We start from the raw sequence: 13562 nt of genomic DNA, 5'->3' as shown, positions 1-13562 counted from the left end.
AACAAAATAAAATAAATGTATAAAAAAATTTTTTTTTTGTGATTCGAACCAAGCATTTTGGATCGGAAGCCCACATTGCTAGCCACTGGGCTATCGCGCTGTGCTGTCGGCGCCGGACTAAAAGTTATTTTGTTCGTCGCTACGTTTATATGAAACTGGCACTGAAACGAATCCATATGTATGAAAGGGATAGAAAATCACACGTACACAAAGTTTTTGGCACGATTTTCCCAACGCTCTTAACAAAGTGATTGTAAAGAGGTGTGGTTAGTGACCGTTTAACGGTCACGCGTGCCGGTCACGTGACCGGGACTCTTCTTGCTGGGTAGCATATACAACATTTTTTAATGGGGAAATCAAATATTTCATTTGATATTCTTTTCCCCTGTTCGGTGTGACTTCTATCTCTCTTTTACCAATAGCAATTTTATATAAGTGAAAAATATATCTACTATACTTTAAACGCCAAGGCATCAGTGTTGATTAATTTTAACGAAATAATCTGGCTGCTCTGAAAACAGTTCTAGTGTGAGATTTAGCTTTCTTTGTTTCATACTTGTTATAGCCGAACGAGTAGATGCTTGGCTAAGACTTGAAAATTTGTGAGTTTGAATCTCTGTGGACGAAACATCGAATTGGTGTGAAAAATTTTTTTTAATGAAAACCAAAAAATATTGAAAATTCGTGAGTTCGAATCTCAATGAAAACATAATAATATAAATTTTATAATTTCTAAATAAAACATTTTGAGTAAACTCCGCAGTCTAATTACTTTTTAACGAAAATGAGGATCTTTTGTCATCAGTGTTGATTAATTTTAAGGAAATAATGTGGTGCTCTGAAAAAGGTTCTAGTGTGAAATTTAGCTGTGTTTGTTGTACAGTTGTTATAGCCGAGCGAGTACGTGCTTGGCTAAGGCTTGAAAATTTGTGAGTTCGAATCTCTATGGATGAAACACCAAATCGGTGTGAAAATTTTTTTTTTATGAAAACAAAAAAATATTGAAAACTCGTGAGTTCGAATCTCAATGAAAACACAAAAATATAAATTTTATAATTTCTAAATAAAACATTTTAACTAAGTCTGATTACTTTTTATCGAAATTGAGCAGCTTTTGTCATCAGTGTTGATTAATTTTAACGAAATAATGTGGTGCTCTGAAAAAAGTTCTAGACACGAAAACCTTAATGGTGCTCACACTAACCAACGTAAACGTACACCCGTGTCAGCTGCTACGATGAAACTAATGTGAGCCCCTTGTAAATGAAAAATCACCACCATTCCGTTCCGTGATTTTGCATTGTTTCCGTAGAAAAGTGTCAGATGATTGAAAAAACACATTTCGAAATCATTAACAGAACGAACTTAGCGCCGTCTTGTTGGAACCAAAGGTCGTGCACAACAACATCGTCCAATTCAGGCACGAAAAAGTCATTAATCATGGCTCTATAGCGCTCTCCATTGACTGTAACATTATGGCCGGCTTCATTTTTAAAGAAATATGGACCAATGATTCCCTCTGCCCATAGAGCACACCAAACAGTGACTTTTTGAGGATGTAACGGCGTCTCAGCAATGGCTTGTGGATTATGTTCACTCCAAATGCGACAATTTTGCTTATTGACATACCCATTCAACCAAAAGTGAGCTTCATCGCTGAACAAAATTTTCTTGTGAAAATCGGGATCGGTGGCCATCTCGTTTTGGGCCCATTCACCGAACGTGCGACGCGCTTGATGGTCGTTCGGCTTCAATTCTTGCACGAGTTAGATTTTGTAAGCCCGCAAACCAAGATCCTTCCGCAAAATCTTCCATAAAGTGGATGGGCACATCTCCAATTGCTGCGCGCGATGGCGGATGGACTCATTCGGGTCTTCTTCAATACTCTGCTCCACAGCAGCAATCAGGATGCGTATTATCCACTAGAGCAAACGCGGTGCGAAACCGATCCATGGTTAATCGAATGAGTGACTCTGATGGACGATTATGTCGACCGAATATTGGACGCAGCGCGCGATGCGTCGCGCGAACCGAACCATTATTTTCGTAATAAATTTGCACGATTTGCAAACGTTGTTCAGGTGTAAGTCCATTCATTATGAAATGGCAAACCAAACTGAGCATAAATCAAGTGACAGCTGTCAAAAAGACCTTCTACGCAAAAGGCAGTGCCAACTTGAAAACCTAACTTCTAAAAAAAACACCCTTTACTATACATGACATATTGCGATTTTTTAATATAACACAGAAAGTGGGTCACAAAAAAACAATCTCAAACAACGAACAGAATAAGTTAAAGCAGATTACTTTTAATCTTTGTAAAATATCTCAAACTCAAATTCAACTCCCTTACCTCCGCTTTATATATATATATATGTATATAATTGGCGCGTATACCCTTTTTTGGGTGATTGGCCGAGCTCCTTTTCCTATTTGTGGTGTGCGTCTTGATGTTGTTCCACAAATGGAGGGACCTACACTTTCAAGCCGACTCCGAACGGCAGATATTTTTCTAAGGAGCTTTTTCATGGCAGAAATACACTCGGTGGTTTGCCATTGCCTGCCGAGTGTTTTTCTTAATTTTGGTGTTTCACTGAGATTCGAACCAACGTTCTCTCTGTGAATTCCGAATGGTAATCACGCACCAGCCTATTCGGCTAGGGCGGACGCTTTTTAACCATAGAATATTTACGTATATTAGTATTGTAGTTTTCAATAAAATTACATTATCTACATAAGACTAATTAAAAGTTGAAGTCGAAAAGGATATAAGAGGCTTTGGAAAATTCTAAAACTCCCTTCAGTTTAAATTATTACGTTTCAAGTGAATTCTAAGACACATAATTACAAATATTTAATCGCGTCATTTTCCATTAAGCAAAAACGAACTGCTTTCGTCTGTTATTTTTGGCGCCTATCATTGGCCTATCAGCTCTTCGAAATCCCATAATGTGTGAATGCTGCCAAGTTTTGAAACTTTCACATCTACTCATCTATGACGATAACGTCTGAGTGCTGGCCATAGATAATAAGATGAGAAACTCTTTCATTTTGAGAGAGAGCGCGCCCATGAGGATGTTTCAAAACTTGGCAGCACTCACACAATATGGGATTTTGGACAGCTGATAGGCGAAAGGGCAGGCTGCCAGAAGAAACGCGGCAAAAATAACTGACGAAAACAGTTCGTTTTTGCTTAATGGAGAAATGACGTGTTGGAATGTTAATAATTATTTATCTTAAAATTAATTCAATTGAAATGTAATGATTTGAATTGAAGTGAGTTTGTAGACTCAAAGCTCGTTATATCCTTTTCGACTTCTACTTTTAATTAGTCTTATGTACATAATGTAATGTAATGTTGAAAACTGTGTGTTGGTTTATGTAAATTTGTGTATAAGTAAATATTCTATGGTTGAAAAGCGTAGGTAAGGGAGTTGAATTTGAGTTTGAGATATTTTACAAAAATTAAAGGTAATCTGCTTTAACTTATTCTGTTCGTTGTTTGAGAATTTTTTTTTTGTTACCCACTCTCTGTGTTATATTAAAAAACTGCAATATGTCATGTTTTTAATTATAACTTATGTTCTTCGTCTTCATTACTTTATTATTACTAAATTGCTTTTGTATTTCAATAAATAAATTTTTAAATAATTTCATTTACATATAAATTTTTAAATTTTTTGCTTATTTATGTATATTTCATACGGATTGTGCTGATATTTAGTATACATATGTAGGTGTTTACAAGTGATATAAGGCTATTGGGCAACCGCACACTAAATACTAACCTCAATGGTGGTGTGGAAACTAAAAATTCCCTTTTTTTTAATACCCAATTCATGTTTCTATCGGTGTGGCAGTATTGGCAAATGTTATAGAAAGTGCACATTTTTCAGCGCTCTCACGAGATAAAAGTTTCCCATCTAGTCATTTATGGTGCTGGCATCATGAGCACCATTAGCTGTTTACTAGCCCAGGGAGTGCAATGCTGCCAAATTTTGCAACGAGCTCATGGGCGTGCACTCACGCCCATGGGATGATGAACAGCTGAGAGGCATAAGGCGCCTGCCAGAAGAAAGGCACACAAAATAACTGACGAAAACAGTTCCTTTTTGCTTAATGGAAAATAAATTCAATTGAACCGTAATAATTTAAATTAAAGTGTGTTTTTAGAAATTTCCAAAGCCTCTTATATTCTTTTCCGCTTATAATTTTAATTCGTTTTGTGTAGATATATGAATACATTTAATATATATGTATGTAATTTTATTGAAAACTGTGTGTTGGCTTGTGTATGTAAATTTGTATATATGTAAACATTTCATGGTTGAAAAGCTTGTGTAGGCGAACTGAATTTTAGTTTGAGATATTTTGCAACCAAATTTCGTTAACTGTTTTTAAGTTATAAAATATTATAGGTCATCTGCTTTAACTTTTTCTGTTCGTTGTTTCACAGTTTTTGGCTTTTTTGTTCCCACTTTTTATGTATTTCTTGCATGTATTTACTTATACTTATGTATCTCGTTTTCACAACGTTATTACCATTATATTATGTTTGTATATGAATTTTGAAAAATTTTGTTTAAAATCTATTTTTTTGTTTGCTTATTTATGTATTTTATAATGATGCTTCTAATTTTTTTTCAAGGGGTATACCGGTAATATAAGGATACTGGGCAACCGCGCACCATAAACTGACCTCAAAAGTGGTGTGGAAACTATATTAAAAATTCCCTTTTTTTTTTTAAATACCCATTTAATGTTTCATTCGGTATGGCTTTGCTGACGAATGTTTAAAAATATCACATTTTTCAGCGCACTAACGAGAAAAAGAGTTTCGCATCTAGTCATCTAAGTTATCTATCATAGATAATCAAGAATGATAGAAACAAGATTGCGCCCATCAGAGAGTGCGTGACGTCACGTTTGCCAAGTTTTGCAGTGTTGCCCACCAATAAATTTAGTGCTTTTTTATACCCCAAATGCGAAAATTTTTAAGTTTGGTGTTTGTCTCTTTTTGTTTTTAATGTAAAGCTACCGAAACTGTAAGTTGAAAAAAACTGTATTATAAAACCAAAGAAGGTTAAAAAAGGTCACTCTGAGAAGATTTTAGTGCTAATGAACATTTGTTGTTTCTTATAAGGTTTGATATTTTGAAAGTGTAAATTTAATTTTTTGCTCCTTTTAAGTTAATGCAAGAATATTAAATGTTCTTCTCTCAACTCTTCTTAACATTGAAAACCTTTTTACACATTTTAAAAAGCGTTTGAATTTACTGAATCCGAATTAAAACCCTAGAGGTGTAGTCGTTTCGTTCGCTCCGCAATCCTTAGTGGGACATAGGGCATCAAGAGGTGTATTCATTGTAAACATAAGCAAAAAAATACCAGAATATACTGAAAAAACAATAACGACATTTTTACACAAAGGGTATCTTATTTTGTTACTAACCTGAAATATAGCAAATAAGTCGTTCCCTTAACAAAGAGTTTCTTTTAACAAAACAACTCATAAATTAAATTGTACATATCCATAACACATTTATTGAAAAAAAACGCACATTTTAAAGACAATTTGTCACGCATACAAAGTCCTTTAAGTAATTCGATTAAAATGTGGTATTTTATTTTCTTTAAATGGGCATTTTAGTGCGTTTTTACATCCGAAGCGAGGCAACACTGCAGTAGCGGGAGAGAGACATGACTGCTGAAAGCAGAAAAGCACCAACAACAACTGCAATCCCGGGCAATGCGACCAGATGTTAAAAAAAGTGAAGCTAAATGAAACTGAGTGAATTATTGAACTAATTTTTAAAAAATTTATAGTTTACAAAATTATAAACATTGCTTTTATTACAACAGGCTAGAAAAATGTCATGAAGAAAGATGTAAAACTCCGAGACTAAATAACAAAAAACAAAGGTAAATCAAGTTACGAAAAGGGCCATACTGGTGCACATAGGCCATACTTAGGCACCGTAACATTACGTTTGGTTCATCCCACAGCGCCAGTTCTGTTTACCAAAAGCGGCCCACATAGCTCACTGTCACATTCGCTGACAGGAAAGTAACGGTACCACGATAGGCGCTATCTCATTATTCTTTTCATCATGATAGATAACATGGATGACTAGTTGCGAAACCCTTTTTCATAGATAATAAGATGGTAAACTCTTTCATTTTGAGAGAGAGCGCGCCCATGAGGACGTTTCAAAACTTGGCAGCATTCACACATTATGGGATTTTGAACAGCTGATAGCTGAAATGGCAGACTGCCAGAAGAAACGCACCAAAAATAACTGACGAAAACAGTTCGTTTTTGTTTAATGGAGAAATAGCGTGATGACATGTTTATAATTATTTGTCTTAAAATTAATTCAATTGAATTGTAATAATTTGAATTGAAGTGAGTTTGTAGAATCCAAAGTTCGTTATATCCATTTTTCAGCTTCTACTTTTAATTCGTCTTGTGTACATATGCATATGAATACGTTTTACTCGCACATACATGAAATTTTATTGAAAACTGTGTGTTGGTTTATGTAAATTTGTATATACGTAAATATTCTATGGTTGAAAAGCGTAGGTAAGGGAATTGAATTTGAGTTTAAGATATTTTTCAAAGATTAAAGGTAATCTGCTTAAACTTATTCTGTTCGTTATTTGAGAATTTTTTTTTTTGTTACCCACTTTCTGTGTTATATTAAAAAATCGCAATATGTCAGGTATTTAATTAGAACTTATGTTTTTCGAGTTCATTAATTTATTATTACTTAATTACTTTTGTATTTCAGTTTTAAATAATTTCATTTACATACAAATTTTTAAATTTTTTTGCTTATTTATGTACATATTTCATACAGATTGTGGTTATTTTTAGTATATGTAGGTGTATACGAGTGATATAAGGCTATTGGACAACCGCACACTAAATACTAACCTGTATGGTGGTGTGGAAACTATAAATTCCCAATTGTGGCTTAAAAAATATCCAATTCATGTTTCTACCGGTGTGGCAATATTGGCAAATGTTATAAATAATGCACATTTTTCAGCGCTCTCACGAGAAAAAGAGTTTCCCATCTAGTCATCTATGCTCTTTTTCTCGTGAGAGCGCTAAGAAATGTGCATTTTTTATAACATTCGTCACAAGGTGGATTTAATAAGGTGACAGCATTCACCCAGCTGAATTTTTCGCCGTAGGTATGGCTTACGTCAAAATGATATGTTTTGTTTGTATGTAGTGGTATGTTTACATTCGTATGTTTACATTTGCTTGCTGATTTTGACATGATGCTTGCACCAAACGCAACAACAAATACATGTAGGGTTTTACATATATGTGTTTGCTGTCACCTGTAATAAATTCGCCTTGATTCGTCAGCAATACCACACCGGAAAAAACATTGAATGGGAATTTTTCAAACAAGCATTGGGAATTTTTAGTTTCCACACAACCACTGAGGTTCGTTTATAGTGCGCGTTTGCCCAGTAACCTTATATCACCCGTAGACACCTACATATTATAAAAAGAAGCACAATCAGCATAAAGTACATAACTAAGCTACAAAATAAAAAATATTTAAATTGAATTATTCAAAATTGGTATACAAATGCTATATAATAATAATAAAGTAATGAACTCGAAATACTTACACATATACAAATTTAGAGACATAAACCAACACACAGGTTTCAATAAAATTACAACTATGTAAAATGTATTCAGATATGTACACAAGACGAATGAAAAGTAGAAGCCGAAAAGGATATAAAAAACTTTGGAAAATTCTACAAACTCCCTTCAAATTCAATTATTATGTTTCAATTAAATTAATTTTAAGACAAATAATTATAAACATTTCAATCGCGTAATTTCCTCATTAAGCAAAAACGAACTGTATTCATTAGTTATTTTTGGCGCGTTTGCTCCGGCAGCCCGTCATTTCGCCTATCATTTCGCCATCTATAATAAATAATAAGATCCGAAGCTCTTTCATATTGAGAGATAGCGCGCCCATTAGCTCGTTTCAAAATTTGGCAGCATTCACGTATCATGGGATGACGAGCAGCTGATAGGCGAAATGGCGGGCTGCCACAAAAACCACGTGAAAAATATCTGACGAAAACAGTTCGTTTGTGCCTAATGGAAAAATGCCGCGATTGAAATTTTTATAAATATTTGTCTTAAAATTAAATGAATTGAAACGTAGTAATTTAAATTAAAGTGTGTTTTGAGAATTTTCAAAAGCCCTTGTATCCCTCTCGGCTTCAACTTCTAATTCGTCGTGTATACATATGTGAATACATTTTGCATATATGTGATTATATTGAAAACTGTGTTTGGGTTTTAATCTGTAAATATATTACGGTTGAAAAGCGTAGGTGAGGGAACTGAGTTTGCGATGTTTTACAAACATACGTTTGCTGGCAATTTTTAAGTTATAAAAAATTAAAGGTTATTTGCTTTAAGTTATTCCGGCTGTTGTTTCAGCATTTTATTTTTTGTTAGCCACTTTTACATATGTTTTTCGTATTCATTACTTTACTACTATTATTATTATATTACTTTTGGATTTCAATTGTGAATAATTCCATTTAAATATAATTTTTTGAATTTTTTGCTTATTTATGCATTTAATACTGATTGCGCTTACTTTAACTATATGTGCGTAGGTGTATACCAATGATATAAGGATACTGGGCAACCGCGCACTAAAAACTTACCTCAATAGCGGGGTGGAAACTGAAAATTCCCAATTATTGTTTAAAAAATACAGATTCAATGTTTCTTTCGGTATGGCATTGCTGACGAAAGTTAAAAAAAAAGAGGTTGTCTGTAAAGTCGGTTTACTGACGATAGTTTAACGTGACAACGTCATAAGAAAATATTGATGGAATGGTTGCAATTTTCAAAGCAAAATTTTAATTTTATTTGTTTGATAGATATTTTATATGGATATAGAGGAGGAGGTAAATGGAATTGCAATGGAATAGGTCAAGTTACATTTACACAAACGTGAAAAATGACGAAACATTTATCAAATTTATGAAAGATATCTTCAATTTCGATTGTGCATCAGACGTTAATAAGTCAACAACACTAAGAGGCAACATCATCGATTTGCCTTTTTCAAGACACATTACACTCGAAACACCCCCTTTCATTTCCTACTTTTCCTATCATCTCCTATTCTCAACAGGGAAATGGTTCATTACCATGCACACAGGAAGAAGGCATATGCAAATACAAATATGTGAATTTATATACAAATGCGCATATACATACATATACATATATGCTCACTCAAATAGGACAGAGCCAGATGTCGAACGTTGCCGAACGCGGGGGCCGATTGTGCTCTTCGTCGTTCGTTCCGCGCTCTCGCTTGTAGTTCAAGCACATTAGCTTACATTTGCTTGCGTACAAAATAGATTCGTATATTTGATATGTCCATATGATTTGTATGCATCTTTACATATAGATTTATTCTTTTTGAAAATTGCGCGAAATTGTATATGTATATGCATGTTTATATACATATATTAGTATACAACATATCTTATAAGGTATGTGGTAAATATTACCATACATTTTTTCCTTCATATATAATAAAAAAAATTAATAATAATAACATTAAAACAACAGGTATTATTAACAAACTTGGTTTTATTTTAAATTCTTCAAGTGAATCAAATTAATAATAATCAATAAGAAGGCATATGCAAATACAAATACGTGAATTTATATATGTACATATGCGCATATACATACATATACACGCTCACTTAAGTAGGAGAGAGCAAGATGTCGAACGTTGCCGTTCGTTTGCTTTGTTTGCTTTGTCGTTCGTTCCGCGCTTTCGCTTGCAGTTCATTCAATGCAATGAGCAAGGTAACGACAAATGAGCAAGGTAACGGCAATGAGCAAGGTAACACTAATGAGCAAGGTAACGACACATATTTTCGTGCGTGCAGCCTGTTAAATCGAATTATAAGACGTTATCACGTCAAAAAAATTACATCTTTCAGCGCCCTCACGAGGAAAAGAGTTTCGCACAAGGTGGATTTATTATAGGTGACAGCATTCACCCAGCTGAATTTTTCGCCGTAGATATGGTTTACGTCAAAATGATATGCTTTGTTTGTATTGGTATGTACATTCATACATATGTTTACATTTGTGTTTACTGAGCTATTGATGCAAATGGAACATATATTCATGTTTGCCAGTTTATTGACTCGCGGTTGTCCTTTAATTTAATTAATTTAGAATTTTAGGACAATTTATTATGGCTGTATCATTGCTAGACCGTGGTGAATCATACAAAGCACTGGTTCGACTCGCTGCTTATCGAAAAGACGTACAAAGGTCTACAAGAATTGACAATAATTTTATCTGGATGTGGTTTATATACTGATGCATTGAAGTTGCTTTCTGGCTTCGGATTATCACCTCTTCCCATATAGGTACACCGCATTACGCATTACCAAGGAAAGCGGCAATGAAGCATGAGCGTGGTCACAAGAAAATGAAATGGCTGGTGAGAAAAAGAGTTTCTATGGAAACATTTTCTTTGCTATATGATTTTTTCTATAATTTAGATTTGCCTCATCGCAATAAAGCAACCAATATGGCCCGGTCACTGTTACAAAAACTCATTTATGATTATGAGTTAGAAAATTATACCAGCGTACGTAAATATATAGCAAACAATCTGCTAAGTCTCAACGCTTTTATACCGCAATGGCTATATAATGACTACAAGGTATGAAATATGCTATAAAAACGTTTGACGTAATTTATTAAAAACATGCAGACCAACAGTTGGTGAAATGTCGAGAGCTATTGTATTTTGTAATAAATAAAAGACGATTTTCTGTTAGATAACCAATGCTGGATAACCGGCAGGTTGTATTGTCAAATATTTATTGATTGATCATTACGATGTGGTCGAGTTTTTATACTTATTTTACTTATTTCTACATATTCTATAACACATGTTTACTTAACGTTTATTTAACAAATTTTAGCAACAAAGAGAAATGTAATTTGATTCCACTGAGTGTGCGGACAAACAATTTACGCACATGCCGAAAAATGCTTGTTGTTAGCTTATGCAGCTCATGCAATGAACCTCTGAAATATGAAGCATGCATTAATTAAATTAAAAACAACTGAGTATACTACGTTAGACATGTTCAACTTATAATCATACTACAATTTGTTCGTCAAACATCATCCCTTAATTGAAGCTGCCGAATTACCACATGCACTGTTGGAAGCTAGAAGCGAATACTCAGTTTCAGATATCGAGTATAAGCAGGTATGCATAATAATAATTCGAATAATAGGCATAAATAATAATTGGTTTTTTATATCATAGGAGCTCACAAATTTAGACGACGATACCAGAGAGCGCACAGCAAATAAAATATCCAAATAGATGAAATAAAATTAATATAAATTTAATTAAATTAAATACTTAATTTTTAGTAAATTTTTCAATGTTCGAGAACTTATGCTCCAAATACAGGTTATAGAACCAATAAAGTTGAATTATATAAAATGAATTCACAAGCATGCTACAAATTTGTTATCCAGAGTTTTTAAGTGTTCAATTTTAGATGTCAATCATAGCGATCGATTTGCCACAAAAAACATAAGCAAACATTTTTATGCAATATGGTATGCGCATCTCAACAGTATTTAGTATGAAGCCATCATAGTCATTAGCAGCCAAGGTGGGTCCTATGAGGATATAGAATTACACATGTAAAAATTGCAAATTAAAAATGTGATACAAATACAATTGAGCTCAATATTACATATACTAATTTCTGTACGCAGATACTTTAATTTTGCCCTTGTTTCGAAGTTTTTTTGCGTTATGTTCCTCTGTTTTAAACTTTTCCGCGTCCAAACTTCACTCTCTACATTCAATTTCACCTTATGCATGCCCGTGGCAAATTCTGAAATATGTATGTATTGATAATTAAAATACCGCAAACTCAAATGATTCCTTTCATATCCACAAGAACTTACAATTCACACATAATAAATCCACCTTGTACATAAGCTACATATGAAATTTTCAATGAACTGTGGGAAACGTGGCGACTTTTTATTTTGTGACTATTTCCAGCATACGTTTCACATGCAAATCACACTGCAAATGAACAGCTGATTTTGACTTGATGCTTGGACCAAAGGCAACAACAAAAACAGTGCTTTACTTATATGTGGATGCTGTCACCTATAATAAATTCGCCTTGGTTTCGCATCTTGTCATCTATGTTATCTATCATAGTTGACTAGATGTGAAACTCTTTCATTTTGAGATAGAGCGCGCCCATGAGCTCGTTTCAAAATTTGGCAGCATTCACACACTATGGGATTTTGAACAGCTGATAGGCGAAATGGCGGGTTGCCAGAGAAAACGCACCAAAAATAAATAACGAAAGCAGTTCGTTTTTGCTTAATGGAGAAATGACGTGTTGAAATGTTTATAATTATTTGTCTTAAAATTAATTCAATTGAAATGTAATAATTTGAATTGAAGTGAGTTTGAGGAATCCAAAGCTCGTTATATCCTTTTCGACTTCTACTTTTAATTAGTCTTATGTACATAATGTAATGTAATGTAGAAAACTGTGTGTTGGTTTATGTAAATTTGTATATACGTAAATATTCTATGGTTGAAAAGCGTAGGTAAGGGAATTGAATTTGAGTTTGAGATATTTTACAAAAATTACAGGTAATCTGCTTAAATTTATTCTGTTCGTTGTTTGAGAGTTCTTTTTGTTAGTTATAACTTATGTTTTTCGTGTTCATTACTTTATTATTATTAAATAACTTTTCAGTTTTAAATAATTTCATTTACAAATACACTTTTAAATTTTTTGCTTATTTATGAACATATTTCATACGGATTGTGCTTATTTTTAGTATATGAAGGTGTATAAGAGTGATATAAGGCTATTGGGCAACTGCACACTAAATACTAACCTCAATGGTGGTGTGGAAACTAAAAATTCCCAATTTTTGTTTAAAAAATACCGAATTCAGGTTTCTACCTGTGAAGGGTGGTTAAGTTTCAAGGCCCGGTGTTGATTTTGAATAAATTACAATTTTTTTAGAAAATTATTGTCATTTCTCTTTATTATGATAATATTGGTATAGCTCAATTACGTATAGTACAAAACATTGGCCAAATTGATGCCGCGGCTTCGGCGACACACCTCCAAAGACCACTAAATGCGAATAGTTCCTTATGTAAAGGTTATTTAAGTTTCAAGGGCCGGTGTTGATTTTGAATAAGATGCAATTGTTTTGGGAAATTATTGTTATTTCTCTTTGGTAATATTGGTATAGCTCAACTATTTATGAAAAAAAAATATTGGCCCAATGGCCGCCGCGGCCTCGGCGGCACACCTCCATCCGATGGTCCAAATTGTCGAAGACGCTAAGACATAATTAAGGTTCTATGCCGTTAATGTGCCGAACTCTCTCATCCTTTAGCTCTTGAATTGTTGCTGGCTTATCGACGTACACCTTTTCTT

The 13562-nt window shown here is 33.7% G+C and overlaps 1 protein-coding gene across 2 annotated transcripts; it reads left to right on the top strand.

Moving 5' to 3' along the window:
- Window positions 1–8029: 8029 nt before the first annotated feature.
- Window positions 8030–11745, top strand: LOC128869303 (nuclear pore complex protein Nup160 homolog). Of its 2 annotated transcripts, XR_008455257.1 has the most exons (6): window positions 8030–8384; window positions 10032–10152; window positions 10273–10543; window positions 10605–10768; window positions 11034–11326; window positions 11387–11745. XR_008455257.1 is itself a non-coding variant. In XM_054111831.1 (4 exons), the coding sequence occupies exons 1-3, from the start codon at window positions 10537–10539 to the stop codon at window positions 11049–11051; spliced, it is 189 nt and encodes a 62-aa protein (XP_053967806.1). In that variant the 5' UTR covers window positions 10192–10536; the 3' UTR covers window positions 11052–11326; window positions 11387–11743. The 2 variants fall into 2 exon arrangements, 1 of the variants encoding a protein (XP_053967806.1); XM_054111831.1 differs by lacking the exons at window positions 8030–8384; window positions 10032–10152 and having other exon boundaries at window positions 10192–10543; window positions 11387–11743.
- The last annotated feature ends 1817 nt before the right edge of the window (window positions 11746–13562 follow it).

Source organism: Anastrepha ludens, chromosome X (assembly GCF_028408465.1).
Source record: "Anastrepha ludens isolate Willacy chromosome X, idAnaLude1.1, whole genome shotgun sequence".
NCBI lineage: Eukaryota > Metazoa > Arthropoda > Insecta > Diptera > Tephritidae > Anastrepha > Anastrepha ludens.
This window is presented reverse-complemented; position numbering and strand designations above follow the sequence as displayed.